The 15,176-nt window shown below is 43.1% G+C and overlaps 1 protein-coding gene across 3 annotated transcripts in view; it reads right to left on the bottom strand.

Annotated features, from left to right (window-relative positions):
* The window catches only part of lpp (LIM domain containing preferred translocation partner in lipoma), a 420,779-nt gene that overhangs the window by 70,550 nt on the left and 335,053 nt on the right, over nucleotides 1-15,176 (bottom strand). For all 3 annotated transcript variants that reach the window (XM_062976935.1, XM_062976933.1, XM_062976934.1), the window contains one exon: nucleotides 6,523-6,646. In XM_062976935.1, the coding sequence (XP_062833005.1) occupies nucleotides 6,523-6,646 (124 nt within the window). The remainder of the gene's footprint in view (nucleotides 1-6,522; nucleotides 6,647-15,176) is intronic.

The following is a 15,176-nucleotide window of genomic DNA, read 5'->3' as shown; positions in this document are numbered from 1 at the left end:
ATTAAATGGCCTTCCCAGCCTCACATCCTAGCCTGGGGAAATTCCTTTGTTCAGAGTCGTTAGCTGCCTCTGATTGATTCCTGTCTGGAATTCTTCTGTTTTTAGAGTGCTGCTCCTTATTTCCTGTTCTGATTTTGGAGGTTTTTTTTAATACTGGTAGCCAGATTTTGTGTATTTTCATGGTTTCATCCTTTCTGTTGAGGTTGTCCATGTGCTTGTGGATTTCAATGGCTTCTCTGTGAAGTCTGACATGATAGTTGTTGGGGTGGTTCAGCATTTCTGTTTTCTCACCACCCCAACAACTATCATGTCAGACTATGACAGTTGATGAACCAACCTGTCACTTGATGAACCAACCTGGACACAGTATATTATTTGAGAGCACTTCTGTGTTCTCAAATAATATACTGTGTCCAGGTTGGTTCATCAAGGGCTCTGCTATGGCTGATTTCAGAAGAACATAGAAGAACACAGACAAGAGATCTTCCCCCTACCCAGGAACTTCTACAGACATATAAACCTTCCTTGCTTAGTTTCTCCATACCTCACAACCTCTGAGGATGCCTACCATAGATGTGGGTGAAATGTCAGGGGAGAATGCTTCTGGAACATGGCCATACTGCCCGGAAAACACACAACAACCCTGTGATCCCGGCCATGAAAGCCTTTGACAAAACATTAAGCAAGGAAGGTTTATATATCTGTGGAAGTTTCTGGGTGGGGGGAAGAACTCTTGCCTGTTGTAGGCCAGTGTGAATGTTGCAATTAATCACCTTGCTTTGCATTAAATGGCGTTCCAAGCTTCATGTCCCGGCCTGGGGGAATCCTTTGTTCAGAGTCATTATATAAACCTTCCTTGCTTAGTTTCTCCATATACCTCACACCTCTGAGGATGCCTGCCATAGATGCGGGTGAAACGTCAGGAGAGAATACTTCTGGAACATGGCCATACAGCCCAGAAAACACACAACAACCCTGTGATTCCGGCCATGAAAGCCTTCAACAACACATGCAACAGGAAGGCCCAGTTCTGCAAAATGTTTTCGGCCAAGATCTTACATTGGGATTACATTGCATACATTTCCACCGACAGCAGCCAAACTCATTTTCATTGAGAGCCACATCAGCCTCATGGTTGTTTTCAAAGAGCCACTGAACCCATGGATACAGAGGGCCAACTATAATTTCTTTACATAGTGGTCTGTGCTCTTTTATTTCTAACCAATTGGAATTCCCAGTTGTTACTGAATGACAACTCCTATCACTTTTGGTCATGTGGACTGGAGATGATGGCCACTGCTACCAACAACACTTGTGGCTCTGAGGTTGGGGGACATCAAATAATATATTTTAACACCAGGCATCCTATCCACAAGCCTGGTCTCTAAATCTAGACCTCACTCTCTTGCTGAAACAGAACACACTGCAGCCTTCCAGATGTCACTGTATTCCAACTCCCATCAGCTCTAGTCATGATAATGTCTCATGATGAAGGTTATTGGAGTTGTAGTCCACATCAAAGGACACGGAGGGCTGGATTTGGACCATAGGTCTTAAGCAGGGCCATAGCCAGAAAAAAATTTCGGGAGGGGTTTTGAAAATTTCGGGGGAGGGGGGGTTGAACCCCTAGCACATACCCCTCCGCGCTACAAACCTGTCAATATCTGCTTGAGGTAGTGCCTGGAGGGACTCTTGATGTTTTGCATCTCATAGACTTAGCATGGGGATTTGGTTAACCAGTTAAAATTCATGAGTAAACGAGATTTTTTTTATAACTTTTTTTTATATACATGTAATATTAATAATATTATGATGTAATACAATGTAATAATTATTATAATTCACTATTATAATTTTATATTTATATTACATGCAATATTACTAATAATATTGTGATATATAGTTGTATAATATAATATATTGTATGTATATATACTTGTAAACCGCCCTGAGTCCCCTTCGGGGTGAGAAGGGCAGTATATAAATGTCGCAAATAAATAAATAAATAAATAACTTGAAAAATTTCGGGGGGGGGGGTTGAACCCCTATAACCACCCCCTCACTACAGGCCTGGTCTTGAGTATGACACACATGCATTGGTTACGATATATGCTGAAGGGTGAAACTGTGCAATGCAACTCTTGTGCAGAATGTCAACGTTGCACAACTGAATCAATACCACAAAGGTACAGCCAAATGCACAACCAAATGTGAATGCACATCAATGTGTAAAGTGGAACGTATATCAATATGCAATTCCAGGGGTCCAACCATTTCTGTTAGGGAACTTGGGCCTGAGTAAGGCATCAGCAGATAGTCTGAGTATCAACAGTGGGATTTAGAATCATTGTTGGAAGAGACCTCATGGGCCATCCAATCCAACCTCATTCTGCCAAGAAGCAGGAAAATCACATTCAAAGCACCTCCAACAGATGGCCATCCAGCCTCTGCTTAAAAGCCTCCATAGAAGGAGCCTCCACCACACCCTACGGCAGAGAGTTCCACTGCTGAACAGCTCTCACAGTGAGGAAGTTCTTGTCAGGAGATGATGGGTAGCAGAGTGTAATCCAAAAATTCACCATCCCGGTCTTCACCTCCTTCTCCAGACTGTCTCCCCGTGTGGAAAAACAGCACTGGACAAACACACTCCAGCAGACGAGGGTTCGGTTGGAAATCCAACGGCAATAAATCTTTATTTACATGACTATATACAAACAGAGCAAATCAGTCCTTTCTCCATGAGTGCTGTTGCCGAAGTGACTCATGCACACACACAGCTCTGAAGATACTCCTCTGCATTCCACAGGACAAAACAGAAAGTCCTGGTCAAAACAAACTTGACCCCATTGGTCCTGTGATACGTCAATCATAGCAGACTCTCTTTAACTCCATAACTGCTGAAATGCCTTGCCGAAAAACTAACACATAAGGCATTTCTAATAACCCAGATTGATTTTAACATTTCACAATACACAATACCCTGACAGTTCTTCCTAATGCTCAGGTGGAATCTCCTTTCCTGTGGTTTGAAGCTGTTGTTCCATGTCTGAGTCTCCAGGGCAGCAGAAAACAAGCCTGCTCCCTCCTCCCTATGACTTCCCCTCTCAGCCTTCTCTTCTGCAGGCTAAACATGCCCAGTTTTTAAGCCGTTCCTCATAGGGCTTCTTCCCCAGATCCTTGATTTGTTTGATTTTGGGTGTAATCAAGGTGACTTCTGGAGTCCTAGGGCTGGCCATAATAGGCCATCCATTGGAAAGTATTGGGGGGGGGGGGGGTTATGTTCAAACTATTGGAAGCTCCATGGAGATCATGCTGGAAACAAGAGTAGATTCAACTAATCACTTATACGGCAACCAGCAGACTAGTGATATCACTGTGCAGTTTTAATTGAGTTCGGAAGATCATGGCCAGTGGTCCCATCAATGCCTTTTGCCTTCTCTGTCAAGAGTGCTGGAGCCTCACCAAACCACAACTTCCAGTTATCCATAGTACTGAGATATGGTGGTCCAAGTGGTATCAAACTGCATTCATTCTACAGTACAGATGCAACCCTCTGGTACAGACCAATTGATTCCAATCAGCAGAAATGAGTTTCCAATGAGACATTAGGAAGAACCTCTTGGCGATAAGAGTGGGAAAAAGTGGCAGACTTTTCCACATGGGACAAAAGCAGGATCTAAATTATATAAATAAATCCTATATAGGTCTTTAAACAGAGCCTGGATAGCCGTCTTTCAGGGCTGGTTCAATTGTGGACTTTTACATATTGGAAGCTTGGACTGGATGTAATTCTGTGATCTCACCCAACCCAGTGATTCTGTTTTGTAGCATTAAATGCAGCTTTTGTAGTGACTAGCTTCTTCTGATGTTTCAAGCAGAACAGTGTCCCATCAAAACAATTAAAAATAAAATAAAATGATCCCACCGTTGAAATGAGTGGAACCAAAACACCCGACTCGGGCAGCTTGGCTTGCTACCATGTGAGTAAAGGTTGCTAACAGGCCCATTGCCTGACCTTTCCGGAGCTAGTCTGGCTTTTCAAATGTAATTATTTGGACCAAATTATTTCCGCGACTTAATGCCATGCCTTGGAGCTCTCCAGCAAGGTTAATTAGATCCCTCCGTTCAAAACCTATCTGCTCTCAACCGACTTTTAATAAGCCACGATGCAGCTTTTCTAAATCTGACCTAATGATATGATTAAGCGGGCGGCTCTCTGGCCTGGTACCATGGCGGGAGCGGCATCACATTGCCCGGCAGAAAAGCCTTGATGCAAATGCAGACATGGCCCCTTGGCTTTGCTTCTCCTTTTTTTCATATTAAAATAAACATTGATTTCTGGCTGAACACCAGGATACCCAATCTGGTTGCATACATGGACAGCAGGCCTATGGAAATATGTATGTGATGCAAAATTTATTTATTTATTTACATCACTTTTACCCCGCCTTTCTCTCCGAGGAGACTCAAAGCGGCTTGCAATAAATAGGCAAAAAAATTCAATGCCTAAAAACAATGTTAGCGAGCCTTAAATTGGCTGTGATTAAACCGCTGTTGAAGAAACCATCACTGGACCCCACTCAATTGGAGAACTATCGGCCTATTTCCAATCTCCCCTTTCTGGGCAAGGTCGTGGAACGTGTGGTGGCCGCACAACTCCATGCATTCTGGGTAGACATTGATTTTCTAGATCCGGCACAGTCTGGCTTCAGGCCGGGGCATGGTACCGAGACAGCCTTGGTCGCCTTAGTCGATGATCTACGCCGGGAACTGGACAGGGGGAGTGTGTCCCTGCTGGTTCTGCTGGACCTCTCAGCGGCCTTCGATGCTGTCGATCACGGTATCCTTCTGGGGCGCCTTGCCGGGATGGGTCTCGGGGGTACTGTTCTTCAGTGGCTCCGGTCCTTCCTGGAGGGTCGGTCCCAGATGGTGTCCTTGGGGGACGCCTGCTCGGCCCCACAACCATTGACTTGTGGGGTCCCGCAGGGGTCAATACTGTCCCCCATGTTGTTCTACATGAAGCCGCTGGGAGAGGTCATCCGGAGTTTCGGGGTGAGGTGTCATCTGTATGCAGATGATGTCCAGCTCTGTCACTCCTCCCCACCTGTCACTCAGGAGGCTGTCCAGGTCCTGAACCGGTGTCTGGCCGCTGTGTCGGACTGGATGAGGTCGAACAAATTGAAACTTAATCCAGACAAGACAGAGGTCCTCCTGGTCAGTCGCAGGGCTGAACAGGGAATAGGGTTACAGCCTGTGTTGGATGGGGTCGCACTCCCCCTGAAGACACAGGTTCGCAGTCTGGGGGTTCTTCTTCTGGACTCATTGCTGAGCCTGGAGCCCCAGGTCTCGGCGGTGGCCAGGGGAGCCTTCGCACAACTCCGCCTTGTGCGCCAGCTGCGCCCGTTCCTTGGGAGGTCTGACTTGGCCACGGTGGTCCACGCTCTGGATACAGCTCGTTTGGACTACTGCAACGCCCTCTACGTGGGGCTGCCTTTGAAGACGGCTCGGAAGCTCCAACTAGTACAACGGGCGGCAGCCAGACTAATAACAGGAGTGGCTTACATGGAGCATACTACTCCCATGTTGAGTCAGCTCCACTGGCTGCCAATATGCTACCGAGCCCAATTCAAAGTGCTGGTTTTGACCTACAAAGCCCTAAATGGTTCTGGCCCATCTTACCTGTCCGAACGTATTTCCCCCTATAAGCCTTCTAGAACTCTTTGATCATCGGGGGAGGCCCTGCTCTCGGTCCCACCAGCCTCGCAGGTAAGGCTGGTGGGAACGAGGGACAGGGCCTTCTCGGTGGTGGCTCCTCGGCTGTGGAACACCCTCCCCAGCAACATATGGCAGATACCAACTCTCCTAGGCTTCAGGAAAGCCTTAAAGACATGGTTGTGCACACAGGCTTTTAATGAATGAGATCATGGACTTTACATGACCTGTACGAAGACTTGAGGATTCTGGATGAATGGATTTTAATCTTGGACATTCTTAAAATTGTATATAATGTGTTTTTATTTTGTAATGGTATCTGTTTTATATGAACTGTTGTTTTGTAGATTGTTTTATATGAATTGCTGTTTTTACATTGTTTTAGGCATTGAATTTTTGCCTATTTACTGTAAGCCGCTTTGAGTCTCCTAGGATAGAAAGGCGGGGTAAAAGTAATGTAAATAAATAAATAAATAAATGTAAAAACAACAATTCATATAAAACAATCTGCAAAACAACAATTCATATAAAACAGATACCATTACAAAATAAAATCACATTATATAATATTGTAAGCATGTCCAAGATTAGAATCCATTCATCCAGAATCCATTCATCCAAAATGTGGTTTATTTCATAGATAGGCATCTGTCAGGGGGCATTGTGGAATCTGGAGAAGGTGCCTATAGTCTCCAAATTTCCCAGATATTTTCAACAATTCTTTCCAACCTCAAATGAATGGCATGCTTGGTGTACTAGGCATTCATAGAACCCTTTGTTTACAGAAATCCCCCAAAAGTCATTGCTTACCAAAGTATTCCTCAGAAGGCGGGTTCTCCATGTCGAACAACATCTTCTGGGTCAGGTGTTCGAGCTCATCTTCCGGTCTCAACAAAGGAGGGTTCGAGGCAGGGCTGGGACCAGTGGGGCCGCTCTGGAGAGAGAAAGAAAGAAAGAAAGAAAGAAAGAAAGAAAGAAAGAAAGAAAGAAAGAACAGAATTAGAAGCGTTGGAAGGGGTCCCGCAAAGGTCATCTAGACCGCAGTGTCTTAAACCTTTCCACTCCTTTTGGCCCAAAACATCATTAAATGACCCTGGGTATATATAGAGAGATACACAAAACAGGTATAGAAATTAGGCCTGTGCGATCAATGTAAAAAATGTTTCTATACTCATTACAAAATTAAGGGGGTGGGGAATAAATTGTTTCTAAAGTGTTTCTGAAATTGGACAGGGTCTGTATCATAACTATAACGAGTTAACTACTTTTTCGTTGTTGGGAATCATCCTGGACTACTCAAGTCTAGATGTAGTTAGATAGATGATAGAGTTAGATCCTTTCCCTGTTTCCAAATCATGCCCAGACAGGATTTAATGTGTTTCACTCTATCCTGTTTACGTCACATCCCTTACTTTGAAGTTCGCAGAAATGTGAATCTCCAGGGACACTAACTTCTCATTGGTCAGAATGTCTTTTATGGCCCCAATAAACTGGACCATGAGGTTGGAACCATTTTGGTTCTCTCTTCTCCCTTTGTTCTTCTAGCTAACAAGAAGCATCTCACCATCCCTCCTGGCAAGATGTAACTATTTAGATGTTTGTTATTTTTCCTTTTTTATTTTTCCTTAGAAACCAGTCTAGAGTAGACTAGACAGCTCCCAAGCCTTTCTATCTACAATGGAGTTCTTTTTACCTGAATAAATACTTTTTGAACTTTTATTGAGACTCTGCAGTCCATTGCAATCCTAAATGGTCAAAGACTTCTCTTTGCTCACCCCGTGTAAGTAACTGTTGCATTTGAAAGCTTTGCTTTTGCTACTCTGCTGATTTTAGTGGAATCTCTCCCAGAGAGGGTTAAATTGAGTCTAACCGCTCAGAGATTACCACAACATTCATTACTTTTCATTAAGTAATTGTGCCAATGGGAAAACTTCAGGGGCTCCTTTCTTCCTCATTGTTAGAGCTATTGTCATGAAACTTGCTACAATTATAGAACACATTTACCATTGTTTCAGAACGTTTCACTCATCCACAGATTTTGCAGAATTTTCAAAATTTTTATAAACTTTTTAAAAAAAACTTTTAAGAGCAATCTCCTTGAATTTTCTATCCAATGACACAAGATAATGGGATCATTCCCCCCAGTTTCAGAAATATTCATACATCTAATGATTTTTGGGAATTTTTTAAAAGTTTTGACAAAAAAATTAAAAAGAAAGAAAGAAAAAAGCCACAATAGCTATCTCACTGAATGTCTCTCATACTAACAAATAGAACTTCAATTTAGGACTTCAATTCCCAGCACAGCACAAATTTACTTGCTATTATTGAAGTATCAGCCCATTATTTTTGCAGATTCAACAATTTATTGGAACTCTGACTGTGTTGCACCTCAGCGCTGGTTCAACTTGCTCTTAACACACACTCCACCACAGCAGACTTGGTTTTTACAGTTTATTGATAAAAGATAACAAAGTCTGAATAAAAAGCAGTAAAGAAAGCAATAATCCAAATGTAAAGGCAGTCAGTGAAAACAATAATCCAAATGTAAAGGCAATCTGTAGAATATAGTTCAAAGTCTCTAATACAGCCAATCAGTCATGAAAACAAGGTAGCATGAACTCCAAAATGCAATCCAAAACAGGATCCAGGCATGAACAAAAGCAAGAATTATATTCCATGAGCATAGACAAGGCAGGAACTTAGCTTCCCAAAACCAACATTGCTTTGTCTGAAATCTTTCCGTGTTTCTCTCTTATTTGACCATGTTTACAGGCTAAGAAAGAATTCCTTTGTCCTTGAGTTCCCACACGTTTGTCAGCTATTCTAAGAGAACATCTGGGACGATGACCTCTTATCACTAATTTCTGCCTCACTACTATTTTGTTTATCAACAACTTCTGCTTCCCTACTAGCCTGTGGCTTCTCTGACAATTCAGAGTCTTCCACTGACAATTCAGAGCCTTCAACTGACAATTCAGAGCCTTCAACATTTCCTGGATCAGCCTGAATAAACCCAAATCCCACTTCATCATCAGACTGAACCACAACAGACTGCTGCAATAGAGGGACACATCTTTCCCCTCTCCTGATTGGGGTTTTCTGATGCTAAGCAGAATTCTGGGAAATGTAGTTCAGGGCAGGGCCTTTCGCATTCTCTGCCATAGGGCTCCTTGTCTTCTCAAACTACATTTCCCAGAATTCTGGCTCTCTCAGCCTCTTAATCAGCTCACTCAGCTCCTTCCACCCTGCTGCTTTCCTCTCCTCGTAGCGAGAGGCAGTCTTTCTCTTCTTAATTTAAAGAAGAATGGCAGCCTTTTTGGCTTCACCTCACTTGCACTGAAAATGAAACTGACTTCCAAGCATTGAAGAATTCAAACAAAAAAGTATTGGGTAACTTTTGATTCTTAAGCTTTTGTGTGGGTGCACCCCCCTCCTGCTATTTTTTAATATCTGTTTGTTTATATAAAACTTATGAATTAGATATGACTTACGATTTAAAAATGAAGATTTCCACACCCCTAATAGAAATCAAACATGTACTGACGATCAGCATTGGCAGGGCTTGCTAAAGAGGCTGATTTTCCTTTTTATGAAGCACAGCTGAAGCATCTTCCCCAGAGTCTACTGTAAATGCTTAACCAATAGATTCAAGTGGCGTTTGGAAATTTTTCCAAAATTTTCAGTACTCCAACACTGAGCTCAGGGGACCCCCCTTTGGTGTTGGGACCCACAGTTTAAGAAGCAGTGATCTAGATCAGTTCCTTTCTCAATGCAAATTATCCAGCTAAAGCATGCCCTGCTGGTGTCTGTCACGGAATCATAGAACTGGAAGAGACCATTCAATCCAAAATTGTGATACCATGCAGGAAGGCTCAATCCAAGCTCTTCCACCAGATGACCATCCAATCTATGTAAAAGCCTCCAAAGAAGGAGAATCCATCAGACTCCCAGGCAGTAGCAGATTCCAAGGTTGATCTGACTCTCTTTAGGAGGAATCTCTTTTCCTGGAATCACTTTATCCGAACTGCATTATGAGAGTCTACACTGGCCATATAATGCAGTTTCAAACTGCATCATATGGCAGTGTAGATGTTAGGGATTCCTCTTCTTCAGAAGAGGAAGGGGAGCAGGAAAGTGTTCATGAATCTGAGGGTGAGTTGGAATCTGAGGAAGAGATTTTGCAAGTACCCACATTTCAGGAGAGGCAGAAGGAAACAGAGCAGAGACGTTCAGCTAGAATATCTGCCAGAAATGCAGCTGAGTAATTGGGAACTGCCCTAGCAGCTGTGAGGGAACTCAGGGGTATAAAGCAGAAGCAGGTGCAGCCAGCTCTTGCTGGTAACAAACTGACTCTTTGCTCCCCTTGTGCCTGCTTCGAGTCTGTATCTGGGAAACTGCTCCAAAGATTTCTTGCTGTTTCTCTGTCTGAAGTAAGAATGCTATTTGATTTGGGAATTTATCAGAGACTAAGAACTGTGTTTGCCCTGAGACTTTCTTGCTTCCTTTTGCATAATTCCACTGAGTGTGCTGTTCTTTATGTTTTGCTGAAGTAAAGCAGTTTTCATTTACTTACCACAGTGTTTTAAGGCTGTTCTTGCAAGACAAAACAGGACATGGTGTCACTCAAGAAATCACAGAACTGGAAGGGACCCCTGGAGGTCATTCAGTCCGACATTATTACACCATGTAGGAAGGCTCAATCCAAGCCCTTCCACCAGATGACCATTCAGTCTATTTAAAGGCCTCTAGAGAAGGAGAATCCATCGGACTCGTAGGCAGTAGAAGATTCCAAGGTTGAACTTACTCTCTTTAGGTGGAATCTCTTTTCCTGGAATCAGTTTATCTCTGAATTGCATTATGAGAGTCTGCATTGGCCATATAATTCAGTTTCAAATTGCACCATATGGCAGTGTAGATGGGGAATAAAGCTCTGGAATAAAACTCCCTGCTTTTTCCAGCCTCGAATGCTTGACCAGAAGCCCATGGGTGTGCACATAGGACAAAGCAGAATAACTGACAGATCCTGCCATGACAGCACCTGCAAAATACACCGCAGTACTTTCCTTTGTGTGCGTATCTGTGTCAAATCTGTTTTTTTACAGAAAAGGTTAAGATATTGGTCCCTCTCCCACTTTCACGGAGGTCTTGAACCCCTAATTCCCCTGAATGAGGGCTGCCTGTGCTTTCCTCTTTGCTCTTCTCAATGAAACCACAACACGAACCTATAACAGAATGTCCTGGAACAAAGAGGCCTAGCTTTTCCTGCTGTCCTCCCAGAAAATAACATCAATTGCATGCATATCTCAGATTTCCCAAAAGTATGAGCAATAGGGGTCCTGGACTTTATGCCAGTTGAGAAATGAATGGAAAAAATGATACAGATTTGTCAGGATCTGGATTAAGTGGGATCCCACTTTTTACATTGCAGAATCAATGCAGTTGGACACCACTTGAACTTCCATGGCTCAATGCTATGGAATCCTGGGATTTGCAGTTTGGCGAGGCCCCAGCACTGTTTGGCAGAAAAAACGAAAGACCTTGTAAAACTACAATTCCCATGCTTCAATAGCTCTGAGCCAAGGCAATTAATGTGAGGTCAAACTGCATTCATTCTGCCATGTAGATGCATTGCAGCTCAACCAGAATAGCATGATCTTGCCATTCATAACTTTATATTGACATTCATGACATAGTTTGGGAAAGTTCCTTTTAACAAGCCATACATTCCAGAAGCCTATGCTTCTGGAAGGTGCAATCCAAAAAGGGAGACTTTTCCAAACTCTCTGAATGAAGTCTCTCTCCATCTGTCTTCCAGATAGGGGATGATGTTCTTGATAATAAAATTTTATACTGAAATTGTAGTATAAACCCACCTGATTTGCATGGTCCTTTCACTTGGGTCCACCCCTCCCAAAAATAAAGAACGGCAAGTGCTCAGCGGTGTTCGCAATGTGCTCAATTGGAAGAGAAAAGAACATCAATCCAGCTCTTAATTGGCGTGGCATGATTTCCCGGCACAGTGCGGTACCAAATTGGGTTCAGGGAACTGAAAGCAATTTCCATTGAGGTTACGTCGCATCCTGATCCTGGCTTGCAAGATGTCTCTTTCGGAGCGACTCTTCTTAAGGTTTTCTTTTTAAAAAGTCACGGTTTCACAATGACTCTTTGCCCCTTCTCTCATGGAGTTGCTCTCAAATGCAGCTCTTTCCACGCAGACACAGGGAACGCAAAATGCCCATGTCAAGAGTGGGATGGCTTCACTGCTTTAGCTTTCATGGGGACTTCATTTTAATGGTCTGTAAACTGTGACAGAGCTCTCCAAGGTGCTGAGCTTAGTTCATAGTGTTGGAAGAGACTCCCAGGACCATTTAATAATAATAATAGTAATAATAATAATAATAATAATCAAAAATCAGACACTCCTCAAAGCACAGCAGACAAAAAACCAGTACAAGAAAACCGCACTACAAACTAGAGCTGACAGCTGGCACAACAAAACATTGCGTGGAAAGTTCCTTGACAAATTTGAAGGAAAAGCTGATAAGGAGAAGACCTGGCTCTGGCTCACGAATGGGACCCTGAAGAAGGAGACAGAAGGCCTGATCCTTGCAGCCCAGGAGCAAGACATCAGGACAAAGGCAATTCAGGCCAAGATCGAAAATTCAGCTGATGACACAAAATGCAGACTGTGCAAGGAAACCGACGAAACCATTGATCATATCCTCAGCTGCTGTAAGAAAATCGCACAGACTACAAACAGAGGCACAAGTATGTAGCCCAAATTATTCATTGGAACTTATGCCTCAAGTACCACCTCACAGCAGTAAAAAACTGGTGGGATCACAAACTTGCAAGGGTCATGGAAAATGAGCACGCAAAGATGCTGTGGGACTTCCAAATCCAGACTGACAAAGTTCTGGAACACAACACACCAGACATCACAGTTGTGGAAAAGAAAAAGGTTTGGATCATTGATGTTGGCATCCCAGGTGACAGTCACATTGACGAAAAACAACAGGAAAAACTCAGCCGCAATCAGGACCTCAAGACTGAACTGCAAAGACTCTGGCAGAAACCAGTACAGGTGGTCCCGGTGGTGATGGGCACACTGGGTGCCATGCCAAAAGATCTCAGCTGACACTTGGAAACAATAGACATTGACAAAATTACGAAAAAGCCACCCTACTGGGATCTGTGTGCATCATCTGAAAATACATCACACAGTCCTAAACACTTGGGAAGTGTTCGACTTGTGCTTTTGTGATACAAAATCCAGCATGTCTATCTTGTTTGCTGTGTCATACAATGTTGTTGTGTCAATAATAATAATAATAATAATAATAAGAAGAAGAAGAAGCTTTATTTATATACAGCCCTATCTCCTCAAGAGCCTCAGAGCAGTTTCCAACGTGATAAAAACAATACAATACAATGCACATAACAAATAAAACCATACAACATTATAAAATAATACAAATGAAAAACACAAATGCATGACATACAATCCAAAAATAAAAGTAAAAACTGGTAACAAAACTCCCCAGATTGGCCAGTTATAGAGACCCAGGTGACTCCCTTTTGCCAGGCAAGAAGAAACCACCCAAGCCCTCCTGACAGATGGCCATCCAGCCTCTGTTTAAAATCCTACAAAGGAGACTATACCATCTCCCATTTCAGTATTGAAAGTTCATGATAGAAACATAGCATTATAGAAACGTCTAACCTAGCTCCCTGCACAAAGCAGGATAAAGGTGAAGCATATCAAGCTTTTAACAGTCACAGAATGATAGCATTCGCAGAGACCCCAAAGGCCATCTAGTCTCAGCCCAGTCTGCCAGGTAGGAAGACACAATCAAAGCCCTCCTAACAGATAGCCATCCAGTTTCTGTTTAGAAGCCTACAGAGAAGGAAATGGCATCACCCATCCTGTATCTTTGTATTTCATTTTTTCTGCCTAACTGGAGTATCTTACACTTTTCCTTGTTGAAATTCATGTTCTTAATTTTGGCCAATCAGCTCTCTAATCTCTTAAGGTTATTTTGAATTCGGACCCTGTCCTATGGAGCATTAGCCATCCTTTCTAATTTGGTGTTATTGCGCCAAATTGCTATACATGTGTGTGTGTAAAGAAATCCTTGCAAAGTTGCTTGCTTTCTCTGCAAAAGGGGAGCTGAGCTCTTTTTGCAGAGGCAAGGCCACACCTAAAACAATGTATTTGTTTGATGGCAGGTGGCTGAGATTGTCAGTTGGAAATCTGAGCTTCAAGAGAGAGCACAGGAAAGAAAGTCTCTCTCTAGCTACGGTCAAGTAGCTGTTATGAATGTGCTATGCTGTATATATTGATGCTGATTGATTGGTTATTGATCTTATGCAACTACATGGACATTGTACGATTGCAGAACTGTTTTGTATTTCAACTCAACGAGCAAGAGTAAAGTTTCCTTTGTTCATTTCAATTCCTCTGCCTGGTCTGAGTCTTTTGCACATGGTGTTAACTGGACGCTACTGATTCCGCTATACTCTCACCTGGTAACAGGTGTCATCCGCAAACTTGATAAGCATGCCCTCTAAACCTTCATGATGTGAGTTGCGGTCCAAGAAGAACCGATTCCCATAACTGACTTGGACGATGTGCTGAAGGGCTCACGAACTCAGACTGTAATGCTCAGTGCAAAAATTGGTCAAAGAAATGGCTGAATCCTTTCAGTGTCTTGTTTTGGAGCTTCATAGGTTCTCTTTTTTATTTCCACTTCATTCTTTTTTTACAGATAATGACCAGGCATTGAGTTGTGGCTCATTGGAGGGTACATTAGATGTAGCACCGCTCATTGAAGGCCCCAACAAAAAACAGGAAAGAAGAGGGAAAAGGCCACCTGAGCGAGCACTAACCGCCTGGCAAAAGCGCAGAGGCATTCAGCAGAGGCGCCCGAATGAATGTGCCGCCCCTCCGGAGGCACGAGAGACATTCATTCTTTCCTGTCCATTTGCAAACGACGTTACCAGAGGCTCCTTTCGTGGAAGGAAAATAACTTCAATTATGTGTTCTCAACCAAAGAAACATGAAAATTATCTTCCTTTCAGAAGGTAGAATTAGCCCAATTTAGACCTGAACAGCTGCCAAAAAAACACAGATCCCTTGCTGATATTTACGTTTCTGCCCGCCCCTTTTCGCTCCTTTTTTCATCTCCGGCTCGTTCAAAAACACACACCATTTCGGCAGCATTATTGGCACAGAGGATGGTTCTGGATCTTACTTTGCCTCTGAATGTGGCCTAAATCTCAAACCTTCAAAGGTCATGGCTGGATAGGGACAGTCCCATTCATCACTCCTCGGTCATTCCACTATTTTAGCTGCTTTGTCCCAGTTTCTATTTCTTCTCCCCATTGTTTTGTATTCAACTTATACTTGTACTTGACAACAGTCCATCGGAAAGGGATCTAGGAAGCTGCCCTGAGTCCCC

The sequence above is a fragment of the Anolis carolinensis genome, chromosome 3 (assembly GCF_035594765.1).
Source record: "Anolis carolinensis isolate JA03-04 chromosome 3, rAnoCar3.1.pri, whole genome shotgun sequence".
In the NCBI taxonomy this organism is placed as follows: domain Eukaryota; kingdom Metazoa; phylum Chordata; class Lepidosauria; order Squamata; family Dactyloidae; genus Anolis; species Anolis carolinensis.
The sequence above is the reverse complement of the archived record's forward strand: the minus strand, read 5'-3'. Positions and strand labels throughout refer to the sequence as shown.